Source organism: Sus scrofa, chromosome 8, assembly GCF_054392235.1.
Source record: "Sus scrofa isolate SSC_HxYL_T2T_F1_AM1 chromosome 8, Sscrofa_HxYL_maternal_Yorkshire_Landrace_v2.0, whole genome shotgun sequence".
Lineage (NCBI taxonomy): Eukaryota > Metazoa > Chordata > Mammalia > Artiodactyla > Suidae > Sus > Sus scrofa.
Genome location: NC_139390.1, coordinates 141,858,341 through 141,875,650, shown reverse-complemented (window position 1 = coordinate 141,875,650; position 17,310 = coordinate 141,858,341). Strand labels below are relative to the sequence as shown.

Sequence of the window (17,310 nt, the reverse complement as noted above, 5' to 3'; positions counted from 1 at the left end):
GAGCTTGCTGTTCATCTATTTTACTTGTAGCACTTTGTATCTGTTAGTCCCAAACGCCTAATTTATCCCTCCCTCACTCCCGTTTCTCTTTGGCAAACATAAGCTTGTTTTCTATGTCTGTTCTCACGTATTTATGTTTCGTTTATGCTCAGTCTTGTTCTGGGTGGCAGTATTTCTAGGTTATCTTAGTTACATACCTTAGGGTGAAAAAGACCCTAAAACTGTGATACAATGTACAGGAAAACAGTGAAGTTCATATACTGAACTTCCTCCTCTACTGTTCACGCCGATACATTCTTCTCTAAACAACTGACATCTAATAACTATGAAAACAGAGGAATTCTATGGTAGCAGCCACCTATGATAAGACACTAACCAAAAATCAGCAGCTGTTTAATAGGAATTAGTTGTCTAAAGAGAAATTACCATAAACTGTAGAAATGAAGAAGTTTGGGTTTCTGTATGTCTACAGCCCAAGTATCTATTTATAATAGAAGAAAAAATAACTATTTTAAACTTTCTTAGGAGTTGCTGCCACAGCACAGTGGGTTAAGAACCCGACTGCAGCAGCGTGGGTCTCTGGAAGTGCAGGTTCCATTCCCCGCCCAGTGTACTGCGTTAAAGGATTTGGCACGTGGGTCACGGCTGTGGCCTGGATTCAATGCCTGGCCCAGAACTGCCATACGCCACAGGTGCAGCCATAAAATTAAAAACAAACAAGCAAACAAAAAAAACAACTTTCTTAAGATAACATTCATTTTCTGGTTATTCCTGAGTATTCTATTAACACGCGATCTTCATTAACCTACACCTTTCTGTGATATTCAGTAGATTCCTAACTGCTTATTTATCAAATTTATACTGTATTCGTGTATATTTCTAATTATTTGATAAATAGTAATCTCTTTGTCATAAACAGAACATTATCAACTAAGAAAACAGTAGATTAACTCAAACAACACAGCATCAGCCTCATGATGAACTAGCACAAATTTTTTTTTTTTTGTCTTTTTGCCTTTTCTAGGGCCACTCCCAGGGCATATGGAGGTTCCCAGGTTAGGGGTCTGTCTAATCGGAGCTGAGGCCACCGGCCTACGCCACAGCCACAGCAACACCAGATCCGAGCCGCGTCTGCGACCTACACCACAGCTCACGGCAACGCCGGATCCTTAACCCACTGAGCAAGGCCAGGGATCAAACCTGCAACCTCATGGTTCCTAGTCAGATTCGTTAACCACTGCGCCACGACGGGAACTCCAGAAGTGGCACAAACTTTTAAAAGGCAAAATTTCCAATCTTTGAGACTCCTAATGTTTAAAGCGTCCAGTAAGCTGATACGACATCTCCAGACTTGTAGAATTAAACTCATCAGCCTGAGCCCTTCTATGTATGGGGTTAGTATTATTCCCCCTGAATCCAAGCCTGAACCTTCTTCTCTTCAAACAAATACACTCACTCATCAACCTGCAAAGGCACAGATTCAGTTTTCACTTTCAAGACGGAGGCACATTAGACTCATATACTTATTTCAAGTAAGTGGCACATATCTTAAGAATTACGAATAAATGTCGAAAGTCTAACCTGGAAAATGTTCACATCCAAGGCTCTCACTGGGCCAGTGTGCTTGTCATTCTGGGCAATCACAACTTCCTTATCCCCGGCTATTATTTTAGAGGGATCGTAAAGAATAGTATTTCCATTTTCACCACCTGCAATCAGAACTCCAGAGACATTTCCTTGGGAATCCATCTTATGAGGCCCCCAAATTAACTTGTGGTACCTTGAAGAGAAAAATGAGTAAAACAACTCTTTTTTTGAAGTCAAATAAATGTAGAAGAGAATTTCAAATTATACATTTAATTTTTTCATAAATACTCCCCAAACACTGCTACTCCTCTACTCCGGGTCACCACGCGTAACTTGGTGAAATGGCATTTTAGTTTTTATTTATAATCATGTAGATGTTTCATTTTACAATCTTCAAGAGTATAAAAACTCTTCTGGGAGCTAATACAGCATGACAAAGCATACTTGATTTGTACGTCAAAAGATATGAGTGAGCTTGAGAGTGGTTTTTTTGTGGGTTGTCTTTTTTTTAGGCCACACACACGGTTCCCAGGCCAGGGATCTAATCGGAGCTGTAGCCGCCAACCTACACCACAGCCATAGCCACACCAGATCCGAGCCGCATCTGCGACCTACACCGCAGCTCACGGCAATGCCGGATCCTTAACCCACTGAGCGAGGCCAGGGATCAAACCCTCAACCTCATGGTTCCTAGTCGGATTGTTTCTGCTGCGCCACGATGGGAACTCCGAGAATGGCTTTAACATTTAAAATCTATGAGACCCTGAGCCGGTTACTTAATCTTTATAAGCTGCTTTTGGCTCATTTATAAAATAGAGCTAATCCATCACTTCCCTTGATTTTATCTGACTACAGAAGTACTTACTAACAAATTATCTGTTAAACAGAAAAGGAGTTAAGGGAGTCATCTGAAATATTCCGAGAAAAATAATGTATTCTGACCGTAGAAAAGTGACATCAAAATTATGTCTTTTATGACAAGTACCCTCACTGGTGGAGAATAGGTGTTTGTGGTTTGGCATGAAGGTGGCATGAAGACATACAGCAAGACAAATGGAGGTGAGTAGAAAAGCTATGAGACAAAAGGCATCTGGGGCTCCCATGAGAGCAGGAGGGCGTGGAAGAACACAAGCGGTCCCATGAGGCTCCATGATTTGAACTGTGTTGTTAGCTACGGGACAACGTCTTATGAAGAAATTTGCCAGCTATTAAGGCATTAAAGTATATTTTGCTACTCAAATAAAGGGTCCTTTCTCTGCATTATAATACAGTCTAAATACTTGGAAAGGTGATCTAACTACCTACTGTATAAGAAATCATAGCAATAAAATTCTCCCTGAAATGCATTTTTTTAAATGTAGATAAGGGGGGAAAAAATCTCCATTCAGAGAAAATCACTATTAACATCTTGGTATTTGTCGAACTACTTCTCTTTCTAGTCGAACCTATCTTGTTTTTCTTTTGTAAACAGGTGAGATAAAGGAGATAAAAGAAAGGAACGCTATGAGTGCCCGTCGTGGCGCAGCGGAAACAAAACCTACTAGTACCCATGAGGATTCGGGTTCGATCCCCGGCCTCCCTCAGTGGGTTCAGGATCTGGTGTTGCCGGGAGCTGTGGTGTAGGTCACAGACGCAGCTTGGATCTTGGATCTAGCGGTGCTGTGGCTGTGGTGTAGGCCCGCAGCTGTAGCTCCAATTAGACTCCTAGCCTGAGAACTTCCACACGCTGCAGGTGCAGCCCTGAAAAAAAAGAAAAGAAAAGAAAGGAATTCTGCTATATCAGGAGAAAAAAAGAACTAGAAACTAGAGCTTTCCTTCCTATCCTACCTGTAAGTCTGTAGTAAAAAGAAATCAATAGAACATACAGTCACTTTTTCACTTCCACAGAAATTCATTCCTCTTTTTCACAAAATATTTCACGTCATTGATGACATTCCCTGCAGTTTCTAATAATGGAACATTTACAGACATACAGGGCATCGATCACAACAGATAACTAAATAATCACGTGCTAAATTAAGGTTGAATCTCATACCTGTGAGAAGAAGAGAAAGTGGCACAAGATTTCATATCCAAGGATGGATCCGAAAGGTCTAATTCAAATATCTCAAGGGAAGCACTGGTACTAAACGTTGCATCCAATTGTTGAGCAGATGTTCCTGCAGAAAATACATCCATGATAACTACACATGCAAAAATAAAAGACTCCGAGAGAACCATACAAAACGGAAATTAAACGCACGTTTTTCGATTATCTCACTCATGAATGCTGCATTAGTTGCTGAAACCCCAGCACAGATACCATTAAGCAGATGCTTATATTACTACAGCAGTATGATTCTGATGCAGGGCTCAGAGATGATGTTTGTAAGAGTGGGGAGTGCAGACAGTTTTTTAAGCCTGTAGATACTTTACAACCTCTTGGTAAAAATAGTCCCATGCTTACAGTTACAAATATATAACCCCAACTCTTTTTATATAAAAATGAGAGCATGAAAACTGTGCTTCATTCATTCAAATCGGTATTTATTAACTATTTTTTTACATGTTGTTTATTGTGCTTAATACTGGAGGAGTTAAGACAAAACAATTCTCATGAAGTGTGAAAGACACTAAAAATGTAATGTACACAATTAATGCTGTGATGCCCACACAGAGAGGAACATGTCACTAAACTCAGCCAACAGCCAAACTATAGCCAAGTTTAAACGTATCTTGCAATGGAAGGAGAGGCTTTCTAGAGGATATGAAACAAACTAAATCTTCAGGGACAAGTATAAATAAGTGGAAGAGAAGAACTGAGGTGACTCATACTGTCTTCCCTCTGTTGAATTTACCTGTAGCCAGGTAAATGGGATGATTCTGGGCAGGGCTCCAGGCCTGCATGGCTGTACGATCTACTTCCTTTAACTTCATCCTGCTAAAGAGAATATTTCACTTAGAATGATACCAAACATATAACATGGAACACAGAAACATTTTCACATAGAAATATTCTGGACACACCAATATGTCATTAGTAATCCTGGAATGCCAACAAATCAAATTGGTCCAGGTATCATTTGTTGGGAAGGTTCACTCTTAGAAAGAAGAGAAACTTGTTAAATTTATTTTGAGAGAAATATAAGGTAATTTACAGATTAAGTGCTTCAGTTAAAAAATCAGTCTGGGAGTTCCTATTGTGGCTCAGTGGGTTAAGAACCTGACTAGTATCCATGAGGATGTGGGTTTGATCCCTGGCCCTGCTTAGTGAGTAAAGGTCCAGCATTGCCACAGACTGCAGTGTAGGTGGCAGATGTGGCTCAGATCTGGCAGTGCTGTGGCTGTGGTGTAGGCCGGCAGCGGCAGCTCCAATTTGACCACTAGTCTGGGAACTTCCATATGCTGAAGGTGTGGCCCTTAAAACAAAAAAAGAAAAAGAAAAAGAAAAATCAGTCTGGAAAGAAACTTGCAAAAATAAGGGTAGTGTTTGGTGAATTAAACTTGGTACACAATAAGCTTCTCAGATAAGACAATATGGGTAGCAGCATATCAAGGGTAAGAGAAGGCACACGATAAAAGGGTGCATCTTCCTGGAACAGGATTCCTCAAAGACAGCAAAAGTTTGAAAAATTAATTTTAAATGAAAACAGACTAACACAGAGGAGAAGAGAGTAAATTCACAGATTTTAAAGAGGAAGAAATTTTTTTTAAAACGGTCACTCCAAGCTATAATCCCACATGCCACCATTTTATATAATCTCTGTTAAAGTTACTTTGGTAGAAAAACTCAGGAGATACTGTGCTACAGCTTTGAAAAAACCCTTTGTAATTTTATATAAATGCATTCACATGGCAGACTTCCACTGTAAGATGTCCCATAATATAATTACTTAGTCTGCCACTGATGAAAACCTCATCTTTTGCTATTTTTACAAACAATGCTGAAATAAATGGCCATATATAAATATTATTTCGTTCATGGCAAGGAAAGCAATAAATTTCCAGAAGAAAAACTACTGAGTTTAAGGATAAATGTAATTTTGGAGTTCCCACTGCAGTGCAGTGGTTTAATGATCCAACTTGTCTCTGAGGATTAACAACCCAGAACTGCTGCAGCCGTGGCAGAGGTTGAAGCTCCAGCTCGGTTTGATCCCTGGCCCTGGAACTTCATATGCTGTGCGTGCAGCCTAAAAAGAAAAAATGCAATTTTAATTTTTTTTTTTTGTCTTTCTGTCTTTTCTAGGGCCACTCCCGCGGCATATGGAGGTTCCCAGGCTAGGAGTCTAATCAGAGCTGTAGCCGCCAGCCTACGCCAGAGCCACAGCCACGCAGGATCAGAGCCTCGTCTGCGACCCACACTACAGCTCACAGCAACGCTGGATCCTTAACCCACTGAGCAAGGCCAGGGATCGAACCCGCAACCTCATGGTTCCCAGTCGGATTCATTAACCACTGACCCACAACGGGAACTCCTGTAGTTTTAATTTTGATGGCTATTGCCAAGTTGCTCTCCATGACAACCATACATCCTCACACCCCGAGAATAATACATGAATCGCTGCTGCCTTGGACCTTCCAGAGAGACACTTTTCAATTTTTACCAGCAGGATAGGGGGAAAATATGAGCTCCACGTAGTTCTAATTTGCATTTCTCCTACTATAAATAATGCTGAACATCTTTTTGGTATGGTTATGGGTCATCGATAGTTCTTTCTCTGTCACCTTTTCTGTCGATTCCTGTCTATATCATTTGCCCATTTTTCTATTAGGCTGTCAGACATTGCCTTTTGATCTTATTTTTTCACCCGTCACAAAATTTTGATTAAAAAAAAAAAAAACAGATTCCATGCGAATAGTTTTCGGTTCAGAGGAAATGTGAGTGAAAATGCCTTACTCCCCAAATGCAGCCTCCCTCACCATCAGCATCCTGCGCTGCAGGGGCATATTTGTTGCAGTTAGGAGTGGATACTGCCATATCCTTATCCACCCAAGTCCACTGTTTCCGTTGGGGTCACACGCTGTGTTGTGCATCCTTTCGGTTTTGACAAATGTACAATGATACATACCTACTGCTTTAGCATCATTCAGAAACTTCCCTGCCCTAAAAACTCTCCGTGCTTCACCAGTTCATCTCTCTCTTCCTCTGTCCCCTTCCCTGCCTCCCTGGCAACCACTGATGTTTTTGCTGTTTCCACAGTTTTGCCTTTTCCAAAATGTCACTAAGTATAATTACATACGTGGCCCTTTCAGACTGCCTTCTTTCACTTTGCAATAGACATTTAAGGTAACTCAATGTCTTTTTGTGACTTGATGGCTCATTTTTTTTTTAGTGCTGAAAAATATTCCATGGTATGGATATACTGTGAATTTTATTTTATAGTCAAATGTATCATTTAAAAAATGAGAGCTTCCCACTGGCACAGTGGGTTAAGAATCTGACTGCAGTGGTTCAAGTTGCTGTGGTGGCGTGGGTTCGATCCCCCATGCGGTGCACTGGGTTAAAAGGATCTGGCATGGCCACAGCTGCGGTGTAGGTCGCAGCTGCAGCTCACAATCAATCCCTGGTCCAGGAATTTCTATATGCTGCGGGTATAGCCATTAAAAAAAAAAAAGGTTTCTGAACTTTGATTAGTTATAAAAGGTCTTCTACACGCCAAAGTTACGAAGACATTCACTGACAGTTTTCTTCTGGCAAATTCACTTATGCCTTATTCCTTTCATTTAAATCTTGACTCACTTGAAAAGTATCCTGGTATGCAGTGCATGTTGGAGGTTTATTTTTTTTCTTACTAGTCCAAAGCCATTAGCTGAAAAGTCTCTTTCTTACTCATTTTAGGTATCACCTTTATCGTGTACTCATTTCCTATATTTAGGTTTATATTCTTATACATATTGGGACGTAGGTTAGGATTTATATTCCAGTATGTTACTTAGATTTATTTTGGGATTGCCTTTCCTTAGGTCCATCTGTTTATTTACATGACAGGCACACCACTACTCACGAGGCTTTATGAGTATGATTTCAATAACCATTATCCACTGCGTCCCCATCCCACCCCACCCCTCACACCCCCACCCCATTTTCCTTGCTACTACTGCATAAACTTTTTTTTTTCCGTTTTAGCTTTACGCATAAACTTTAGAATAGTTTGTCTCTAATTCCAGAAAAAAACAGAATGCTGTTCAGTATCTTTACTCAATCTATACCATATTAATAAATTAACTTATGGAGAATCTTCTGATCAAGAATGGACACGATGTTGAATCTTGCCATCTTTTTTTTTCCTTCCTATGGCTGCATTCCCAGCATATGAAGGTTCCCAGCCCAGGGATTTAATCGCAGCCACAGTTGCAACCGAAGCTGCAGCTGCAGAAACACCAGATCTTCTAACCCACTGTGCCAGGCTGGGGATCAAACCTGCACCTCTGCAGTGACCTGAGCCACTGCAGTGTGATTCTTAACCCACTGCGCCACAGAAGGAACTCTAAAGATATGGTATCTTTTGACTTAAACTTTCTTCCCCTCCCCCAACCCTTTTTCTTTTTATGGCTGCTTCTGTGGCATATGGAAGCTTCTGGGCTCAGGGTCAAATCACAACTGCAGCTGCTGGCCTCTGCCACAGCCACAGCCACACTGGATCGTTAACCCACTGAGCAAAGCCTGGGATTGAACCTGCATCCTGATGGAGACTATGTCAGGTTCTTATTCTGGGAACTCCTCAAGCTTGCTTTTTTCTCTTTCAGCGTCGTTGGACATGTTCTGACATACTGGGTTTGCTTAGTCCTGGACTTTATCGTTTGGTTTGTCTGTAAATGCGGCTTTTTTCTTCTTCCATTACAATGTCTACGTTCTTATTGTTATATGAAGGCTGATGATTTCTTTATTCTAATTTTTAATCCTGCTATCTCACTAAACTCTCTTTTTGGAGCAGTATTCCAGTAGATTCTGCTGGGCTTGCCACACACACACACACACACACACACGTCACTGTGGCTACATGCCAGTTCCGTCCTCACTCAAAGTGTCATTCCCCTGATCTCCTTCTCTTGTACGAGCTGGCAGTCCCGGAAGTAGCGCACTAAACAGTAACGGTAAGAGTGGCATCTTCTGTCTTGTTCTTTTCTTTAGCGGGAAGGCCTACCCTACCACCACCGAGCATGATTTTTGTTTTGGTCTTTTCTGGGGCCGCTCCCGCAGCATATGGAGGTTCCCAGGCGAGGGGTCGAATCGGAGCTGTAGCCGCTGGCCTACACCACAGCCACGGCAACCTGTGATCCGAGCCGTGTCTGCAACCCACAGCTCACGGCAACGCCGGATCCTTAACCCACTGAGCAAGGCCAGGGATCGAACCCATGTCCTCATGGATGCCAGTCAGGTTCCTTAACCACTGAGCCACGATGGGAACTCTCAAGCCTTGTAACTCTTTTAATTTTTGCTGTTTATGCTCATTTATTAGTCCTTGCTTGGCAGGTTCACACTACCCTCCTTTTAAAAATTAGCTTAGCTAGTGACTTGCCTGTTCTACTGAGTACTTTCGGATTGATTTATTAGTTCCACTGTTTATTTTCAAATTCATTAGTTTCTGCTTCTAGTTTTATGAATTCCTTCCTCCTTTCTTTTCGTTTACTTAGTTCTTTTTTTTTTTTTTTTTGGCTTTTTGCTATTTCTTTGGGCCGCTCCCGCGGCATATGGAGGTTCCCAGGCTAGGGGTCTAATCGGAGCTGTAGCCACCGGCCTACGCCAGAGCCACAGCAACACTGGATCCGAGCCGTGTCTGCAACCTACACCACAGCTCACGCAACGCCGGATCCTTAACCCACTGAGCAAGGGCAGGGACCGAACCCGCAACCTCATGGTTCCTAGTCAGATTCGTTAACCACTGCGCCACAACGGGAACTCCCCTACTTAGTTCTTTTTAAAGTCTGTGTTAAATGCTTAACGGGCATCTTTATCATCTCTTCAGGTTGTAGATCTTCCCTGAGCACGGCCTAGGGGCCCCGCACATTCCCAGCGTCTTCGTGGTGGCCACCTACATGGTTTACCATTTCCCTGTGTGTCTCCACTGACTCAAGCATTGTCTGGATTTAACAGTCAAGTGGCGAAGTCTTTATTTTTACTGAATGGTGTTTTTCTGTACTATTTCCTCTCTACAAAACATATCGTAGTTTTCTTTTGGGGCAGGTATAGGAGTTTGTGTGAATCTTCCATGAGACAAAAAAAAGGGATGCTATGTGCTATGTTTTCAGAGCTCAATATATATTCATCAGGCCTACCCTACAGACTTAGCTGTTTAGGTTTCTACATCCTCCCCAACCCCCCCTTTCCACCCCACGTTATCTATCCTGGAGCAAGAACAATTCACTAAAAGACCCCTGCGAGGGAGTTCTCTCCATGTTCAGCAAGTGAAGGATCTGGCAGGTTAAGGCTCTGCTGTTGTCTCCGTGGCAGTGTGGGTTCAATCCCCGATCCCCCACCTGGTGCAGTGGGTTAAGGATGTGGTGTTGCTGCAGCTGCAGCGCAGATCACAGCTGCACTCAGATTCCACCCCTGGCCTGGGAACTTCCATATGCTATGAGTGCATCAAAAACAAACAAACAAAAAGTATCCCGCTACTACTGCACCTGGGCCGATTTCTCTTGGTGTCTCCTGAAACCTGCTTTATGAAAGTTACTCTCTTATATAACACGGTTACATATTTGCATATTTCATCCATAGGTAGACAGATATTCATCATGTTAAATGCTCACTGTCAAATGCACATTTTTAGTTTTATGGAGTATTTTTCATCTTAAATAATACCTTTGGGCTTGAATTCTGCTTTGTCTCATATTGAGATCATTACCCTAGCTTTCTTTTTGTTTGCTTTTATACGTGTTCTTTTGCCTTTTCAACTTCTGAACCATTTTGTTTTCACTGGCTATCTTGAAAAAAACAGATTTTGCTTGGTGGTCCAATCTGAAAATCTTTTCAACAGATGAGCTAATAAGGTCATATAAAATTTACTGATATGAGATACGGTGGCTCTCATTTCCATCATATTTTGCTATCTTTGGTTTTATAATTTTAAAAGTATGTTTCACTGTTGTCTATTCTCTTTCTGTGCATTTCTAATTTTTCTAATAATTAGAGCAATTTGTATTTTTGTCTACTATATGCTTCTGATTCTACTTTTGTAACTACAATTTTAAATAATTTCAGGAGTTCCTGCTGTAGCGCAGCAGAAACCAATCTGACTAGTGTCCATGAGGATGTGGGTTTGATCCCTGGCCTCTCTCAGTGGGTTAAGGATCTGGTGTTGCCATGAGCTGTGGTACAGATCTCAGACGTGGCTCGGATCTGGCGTTGCTGTGGCTGTGGTATGGGCTGGCAGCTGTAGCTCCAATTCGACCCCCACCCAGGGAACTTCCATACGCCATGGGTGCAGTCCTAAAAAAAAAAGAAAAGAAAAAAAAAATTCATGTAACACCCTGAACTCTGTTCCTTGACACTGTTAACTACTCCAAACTCCAACAAAATTATCTCATACAACCTACTGCCTCTCCTGCATCGCCCAGTACGGCCATTAGGGCCATCCTCCTCAGTGCTTACCTTTGGACTGTTAAACACACTCACAACTTCCGCGCACTGATCTGTCAGCTTTAAATGATGTCCTTTGACTCCTGGCCATGAGAGATGAAGCAATCCACAAACTTATGCTACCTCCGATTTTCTTCCTACTCCTCAGTTCTCTAGAGTTTTAAAACTTATTCTTACATCATCAGGTACTTAACACACACATACTATTTTCTTCCTTCCTTATTCTCACTTTTGTTTTAGTCTCACGTCTATAGTTAAATAAACTCAACGTTCTACCTGCCAGTTTCCTTACTCATCTCTAGGGGATGAAGTTCATCCTCTAATGGTTTCCTCAGACTAAAAATACGCCTCAAGTCTTACATGTTCACAGTGTACATAACTGAAGAACAATTTACGGTTAACAAAATGAAGGCACAGAAAGATCAAATAATTTGTACATGCTAGCAAGGGTCAGTGCCAAGATCTGAACTCACAAGTTCAGTTCCAGAGTTCAAGCTCTTATTTGTTACTACAAGTTACTACAAGGATCAAATTAAGATTGTGATGAAACTCTATTTAAAAAACAAACAAACAAAAAAGAAATAAGTTCAAGTATTCAATATTTCTTTTCTTCTTACAGCCGCACCTGTGACACACAGAATTTCACTGGCCAGGGGTCAAACTGGAGCTGCAGCTGCAGTCTACACCACAGCCACTGCAACACCAGATGTGAGCCGCATCTGCAACCTACGTCACAGCTTTCGGCAACGCCAGATCCTTAACCCACTGAGTAAGGCTGGGGATGGAACCCTCATTCTGACAGAGACAACCCTAGGTCCTTAACCTGCTGAGCCACAAAGGGAACTCCCAAGTATTCTATTTTAATCATAGAAAAGATGTTAACATATAGGAGAAATAAGTAATGGCAAAGAAACTACAATCCATGATGAAATGATAAGAAAAATGTACTTTAGAAACAGTGCTAGGTTAGGCAAAAGTGATCAGGAGGTTGAATCGTAGTTAGAAGCGGGACGTCTGGAGTCAACTCTCCATCTGAATACTGACTGTACTACCTCTGATGCCCTGGACACACTGTTTAACGTCTCTGAGCCCTGGTTCCTACATTTGTAAAATGGGGATAAGTGACTACTACCTCATGCCATGTTGTGAGGTTTTTAGTTTTGGGGGTTTTTTGCTTTTTGGGGCTGCACCCGTGGCATATGGAGATTCCCAGGCTAGGGGATGAACTGGAGCTACAGCCGCTACACCACAGTCATAGCAATGCCAATTCTGAGCCCCATCTGCAACCTACACCACAGCTCACGGCAACACTGGATCCTTAACCCACTGAGCGAGGCCAGGGATCAAACCCACAACCTCATGGTTCCTAGTTGGATTCATTTCAGCTGGGCCACAACGGGAAAACTCTGGGATGTTGTGAGGTTTAAATGAGGTAATATATTTTACAGAGAGCCAAACACACAGGTTAAAATGTTTTAATATGCTAATTACCTTAAAGATTAGTATTATGAGATTAATCAAGAAAATCACACATCTATTTTGCTAAGATCATTATAGGGGAAAAAAAGCTCAGTCTTCTAAGATGTGAAAAAGAGGCCTAATTTCTTTGTATTAAATGCCTCTTTTTCCTTTCAGTCAATTGTCTTGAATAAGAAGTTCAAGTCCCAGCTCCTAGAATCCTGCATTACTGATCCAGTCCACACTCATCTAAAAAATCTCTTAACTGTTTATATTTGTACCATACTTTAAGCATCTTATAATAAAGTGTCTTATTCCATCCTAACAAAACTTTATAACTTTTTTTTTTTGTCTTTTTAGGGCTGCACCCGAGGCATATGGCGATTCCCAGGCTAGGGGTCTAATCGGAGCTACAGCTGCCGGTCTACACCACAGCCACAGCAACTTGGGATCCGAGCCGTGTCTGTGACCCACACCACAGTTCAGGGCAACACCGGATCCTTAATCCACTGAGCAAGGCCAGGGATTGAACCTGCAACCTCATGGTTCCTAGGCGGATGCGTTTCCACTGCACCATGATGGGAACTCCAAAAACATTCTTTTAATAGATATTGTTTACCTATTTTCCACTGCTTGTTTTACCAACTTTTCTGCCATTGTGTCTCAACTCAACAAACAGTGTCTTTTTTTCCGTCAAGTGTTACAACTTTTATCCTTTTTGGACTCAAAACTGCTTACACACTCTGAGGGACACAAAAAGTTTTGTTGACTGATTTTAAATGTGTACATTTAGGGGAACAGAAATAGACTGATGAGCTAGAAAGACCAAATTCAAGTAAAACATTCAATTTTAAAAGTTTTACTGTTTAAAGCATCTTTTCTTCTTTAAAAAAATAGGGGAGGAGCACTTGCTGTGGTGCAATGGATCTGAGGTGTCTTGGGAGCGCTGGGACATGGGTTCGATTCTGCTGGGACATGGGTTCGATTCTGCCCGGCACAGTGGGTCAAGGATTCAGCATTGTAGTAGCTGCAGCTTAAGTCCTAACTTTGGTTTGGATCTGAGCCCTGGCCAGGGAGCTCCATATGCCTTGGGGCGGCCAAAAATGAAAAAAAAAGGAGAAAGTATTGCTGGGGGCAAGAGGTTTTATAAAATGCCTTTAGAATAATTTCTAAAAGTGAAAGCAAAATAGCTACATATACATATTTTAAAAAATCCAGTAGAATAGAATTACAGTATCTCTATGAGCAAAGGTACAACCAGGGCTACCTAACTCATAAACACATAGTTAATCTGTAACATTTACTGAAAGAAAAAGAGACAAGTTCACAAGAACATAAAATGGTTAGGTGGGAATTCAAAGCATTTATAAAATCTATTTCTTGGCCTTAGTACTCAGTGTTCCACCAGAAGCAGTTCCACTTCCTAACCTGTACTAAAGATAAGGCTTCAATACCACTGTCAAAAAAAAAAAAAAAAAAAAAAAATCACTATACAATAATGGCATAGAACTACATTAGATGGCCTGAACTAATTAAATAAGAATACCACAATTTGGAGTTCCCGTCGTGGCACAGTGGTTAACGAATCCGACTAGGAACCATGAGGTTGTAGGTTCGGTCCCCGCCCTTGCTCAGTGGGTTAAAGGATCTGGCGTTGCCCTGAGCTGTGGTGTAGGTTGCAGACGCGGCTCGGATCCCACGTTGCTGTCGCTGTGGTGTAGGCCAGCAGCTACAGCTCCGATTCGACCCCTAGCCTGGGAACCTCCGTATGCCGCAGGAGCGGCCCAAGAAATGGCAAAAAGACAAAAAAAAAAAAAAAAAAGAATACCACAATTTATCTGTTATAATTAAAACGATCAGGAATACTATGGAATCACAGCTTCCTCTGGATGCATGTGTATTTCCTCCTTTCAGAAATGATCATTTAGTTTGAAGTAATTTTCTCGAAAATATGAAGTCAAATTAAACTATGCGTATTTTCCAAGTGACACTTGCGTTAAAAACTGTGTAACTTTTTTCAATATTATATATGATAAGAATTCACACCAGGTAGATGTGTTTCCTTCAAGATTGTTTTACACAGAACAGAATCATCCTGAAAATACTGAAAGAAGATGACAAGGACAATGGCTTGTTCGCACATGCTGCCCTCAAGATGGTATCTACAGCGCGGCAATTAGAAGCATGCAGACTAGGGCTGACATTCGCAGTCTGGATCCAGCTCCACCACAGCCCACCTCTGACTTCAGGCATGTACTGTCTAGGTGTCTCTTGGCTACCCACTTGGCCAAATAACTTATTAGTATCTACACCACAGGGTGGTTGTGAGAGTTCACGGAGCACTTACAACAGTGCCTGGCACACAGTAAATAAATGCTGGTAAATGGCAGCTAATACAAAAGTCACAATTTAAAATGTTTACCCGAAGGAATCTTCATAAGAATACATCTATTAAAGAAGTTTTATGTTGCAGACTACAGCTTTGATTTATTCATCCAAGTCTCTCTCCAGAGCAATTGTGTGCAGCTACGTGGAAACTTTTTTCTTTCTCCACTTCCTAAATGCTAAGTTGTAAAGCAACACTAAAACTCAACAGTACCACTCTCTAAAAAACACCAACCTTACAATATTACATATAAAGCTGACCTGAAGTTCAGAAAGTAAAAAATGAAAGAGGTAACAGAATTGAGAACTTTGATCCTCCCAAACCAGGGACACAATCCCTAGCTGCATCTGTCTTTAGTAAAAATTCCATCTTGGGTGGGCAAAATATCTCATTACAGGTGAGCACATTTGTTCCAGAGGATTTATTTAATATTATTGATGCTCTAGGTTCATCTCAACCAAAACCAAATCAAAGGAGCAACTATTGCAATGGTCACTGAACTAAAAGGTGTCATACTTACCTGCAGTCCAATAAACAAAATTTTCAGAGCTGAAATTAATGTACTTATGAATGACAACATTTCTAAAAACAAGGTAGAAGTCAACTTAATATCACCTTAGAAGAGTCTTTGAGATTTGTAAACCTCATGAAATTACACAGAAAATCCTGTATGTGTGTGTATGTGCATTTTTCTACAAATATGATCCCATGCTTTCATCAGACCCTCAAATGGAGTGGAATCCCAATTAAGAATGACTGCTCTTTACAGTTTACAAATTTCTTTCTGTTCTGATGTTATCAGTTTCAGAAAAGACCTCGCTTACATAAAATTAAGCAGTATAATTTTAAATTCATTCCAAATCTCCCAATTCCTAAATAAACTCAGATGTGTATAACATAAATTCACAATTACAAAATCACTTCAAGTTATCCAAAAGTTCTTATTGTCTATAAAGCTTTCCCAGAGCTGTAATTAAGGAGCAGTAGAAACCAGGCACACAGAAGAACCCCTAAAAAAAACTAAGTACACTTGAGCCAAACTCTAGAACAATCCGAATGTACAGAGAACAGGAGATAGTGTGAGACAAGGGCGAGGCTCTCATTATTGATTAACGAGAGTAATAGTTACCTACAGATCAATCAAATGTCAGTTTTCCGTGGTTAGAAAAGACAGGAAGGATTTGTCACAGACTCCATCACTGCAAGTTCAGAAAGACCTAGCTATAACCAGTTCCTTGAGCTCACAGAACGTTCTAATGCCCGCAAACCCAGGCAATGTTTTGTTTTTACACCTGCCTCGTAATTTAACCTCTTACAGTGCAAACTTATTAGCAAAAACATACTTAACGAAACTTGCTTCGAGGGATAGGCTGCGCCTGGTGACCACCGCCGTTAAAAGAATCCAATTCTGGCTAAATGACAGCAGACTACGAACCTTTAAATCAGGCAACAGTACAAATACTAACAAAAAATCCCAACCAAACTAAAGCGATCCCGAGGATTGTTTCCGTCCCTCGCCCTTGGGGACCGCACCTCTTTGTGCGCAATGCTCTGAAGGTCTCCTAAGCCCAGGCGCCAGCTACGGCCCCGGCAGGACACCAGGTCGCAAGCCTCAGAGGCGCTCCTGCTCCGCGGAGGAAACGTCGGCGGATGCGGACCGGCGCGATCCCCGAAGCAGCGGTGACGCCAGGCGTTGTCCCGCCGGGCCCGAAACGAAGCCCGGGCGCGCCGCCACCAGAGACCGGGCCGCAGGCTGGCGGGGACCAGCGGAGACCCAGGCCGGGATCCCAGCTTCGGCCCGGGCTCTCCCCGAAGGCCCGCAAAGAGGACAGGAGGGGAAAGGAGGACAGACCTGGCGGGGACCCCCGGCGACGGGCTCCTGCGTTACCGCGGCGCCGCTCCGTCTCTCCCAGCATTCGCCGCCGCCCCTCCTCCCGGCCAGGGCCACCTCCACGTTCCGCTCCAACGTGGCAGCCGCAGCCCCGCCCAGCCGGCTGGCCAGCGCTTCCGGGAGCGACGCCTCGCCCCGCCCACCGCGGCGCGCAGCCAGCCCGGGCACTTCCGGGAGCGAAGCCTCGCCCCGCCCACCGCGGCGCGCAGCCAGCCCGGGCACTTCCGGGAGCGGCGCCTCGCCCCGCCCACCGCGGCGCGGGGCCCGCCGGGTTACTTCCGGGAGCGGCGGCTGGTCGGCAGAGGCCTGTCCGCTCTCCCCGGACGTGCGTTTCCTCCTGAGGCTCAAGGACCCAGCTCTGCGGGGCGCCCTGCGGTGGCCAGCCCATACGAAGAAGGAAAGGCCTGTTGGGAGGAGCGGTCTGGCGGA

At 42.7% G+C, this 17,310-nt stretch overlaps 1 protein-coding gene across 50 annotated transcripts in view; it reads right to left on the bottom strand.

The window, feature by feature from the left end:
- Window positions 1-16,949, bottom strand: part of SEC31A (SEC31 homolog A, COPII coat complex component) — a 62,361-nt gene extending 45,412 nt beyond the window's left edge. For 19 of the 50 annotated variants that reach the window (XM_021101813.2, XM_084973537.1, XM_084973540.1 and 16 more), the window contains exons 1-4: window positions 16,843-16,949; window positions 4,425-4,507; window positions 3,623-3,746; window positions 1,582-1,780 (exon numbers count right to left, since the gene is read on the bottom strand). In XM_021101813.2, the coding sequence (XP_020957472.2) occupies window positions 1,582-1,780; window positions 3,623-3,746; window positions 4,425-4,503 (402 nt within the window). In that variant the 5' untranslated portion in view covers window positions 4,504-4,507; window positions 16,843-16,949. Of the gene's footprint in view, window positions 1-1,581; window positions 1,781-3,622; window positions 3,747-4,424; window positions 4,508-16,523 lie in introns of all 50 variants that reach the window. The other 31 variants (XM_021101812.2, XM_021101815.2, XM_021101823.2 and 28 more) reach the window with 2 other exon arrangements.
- Between the last annotated feature and the right edge of the window lie 361 nt (window positions 16,950-17,310).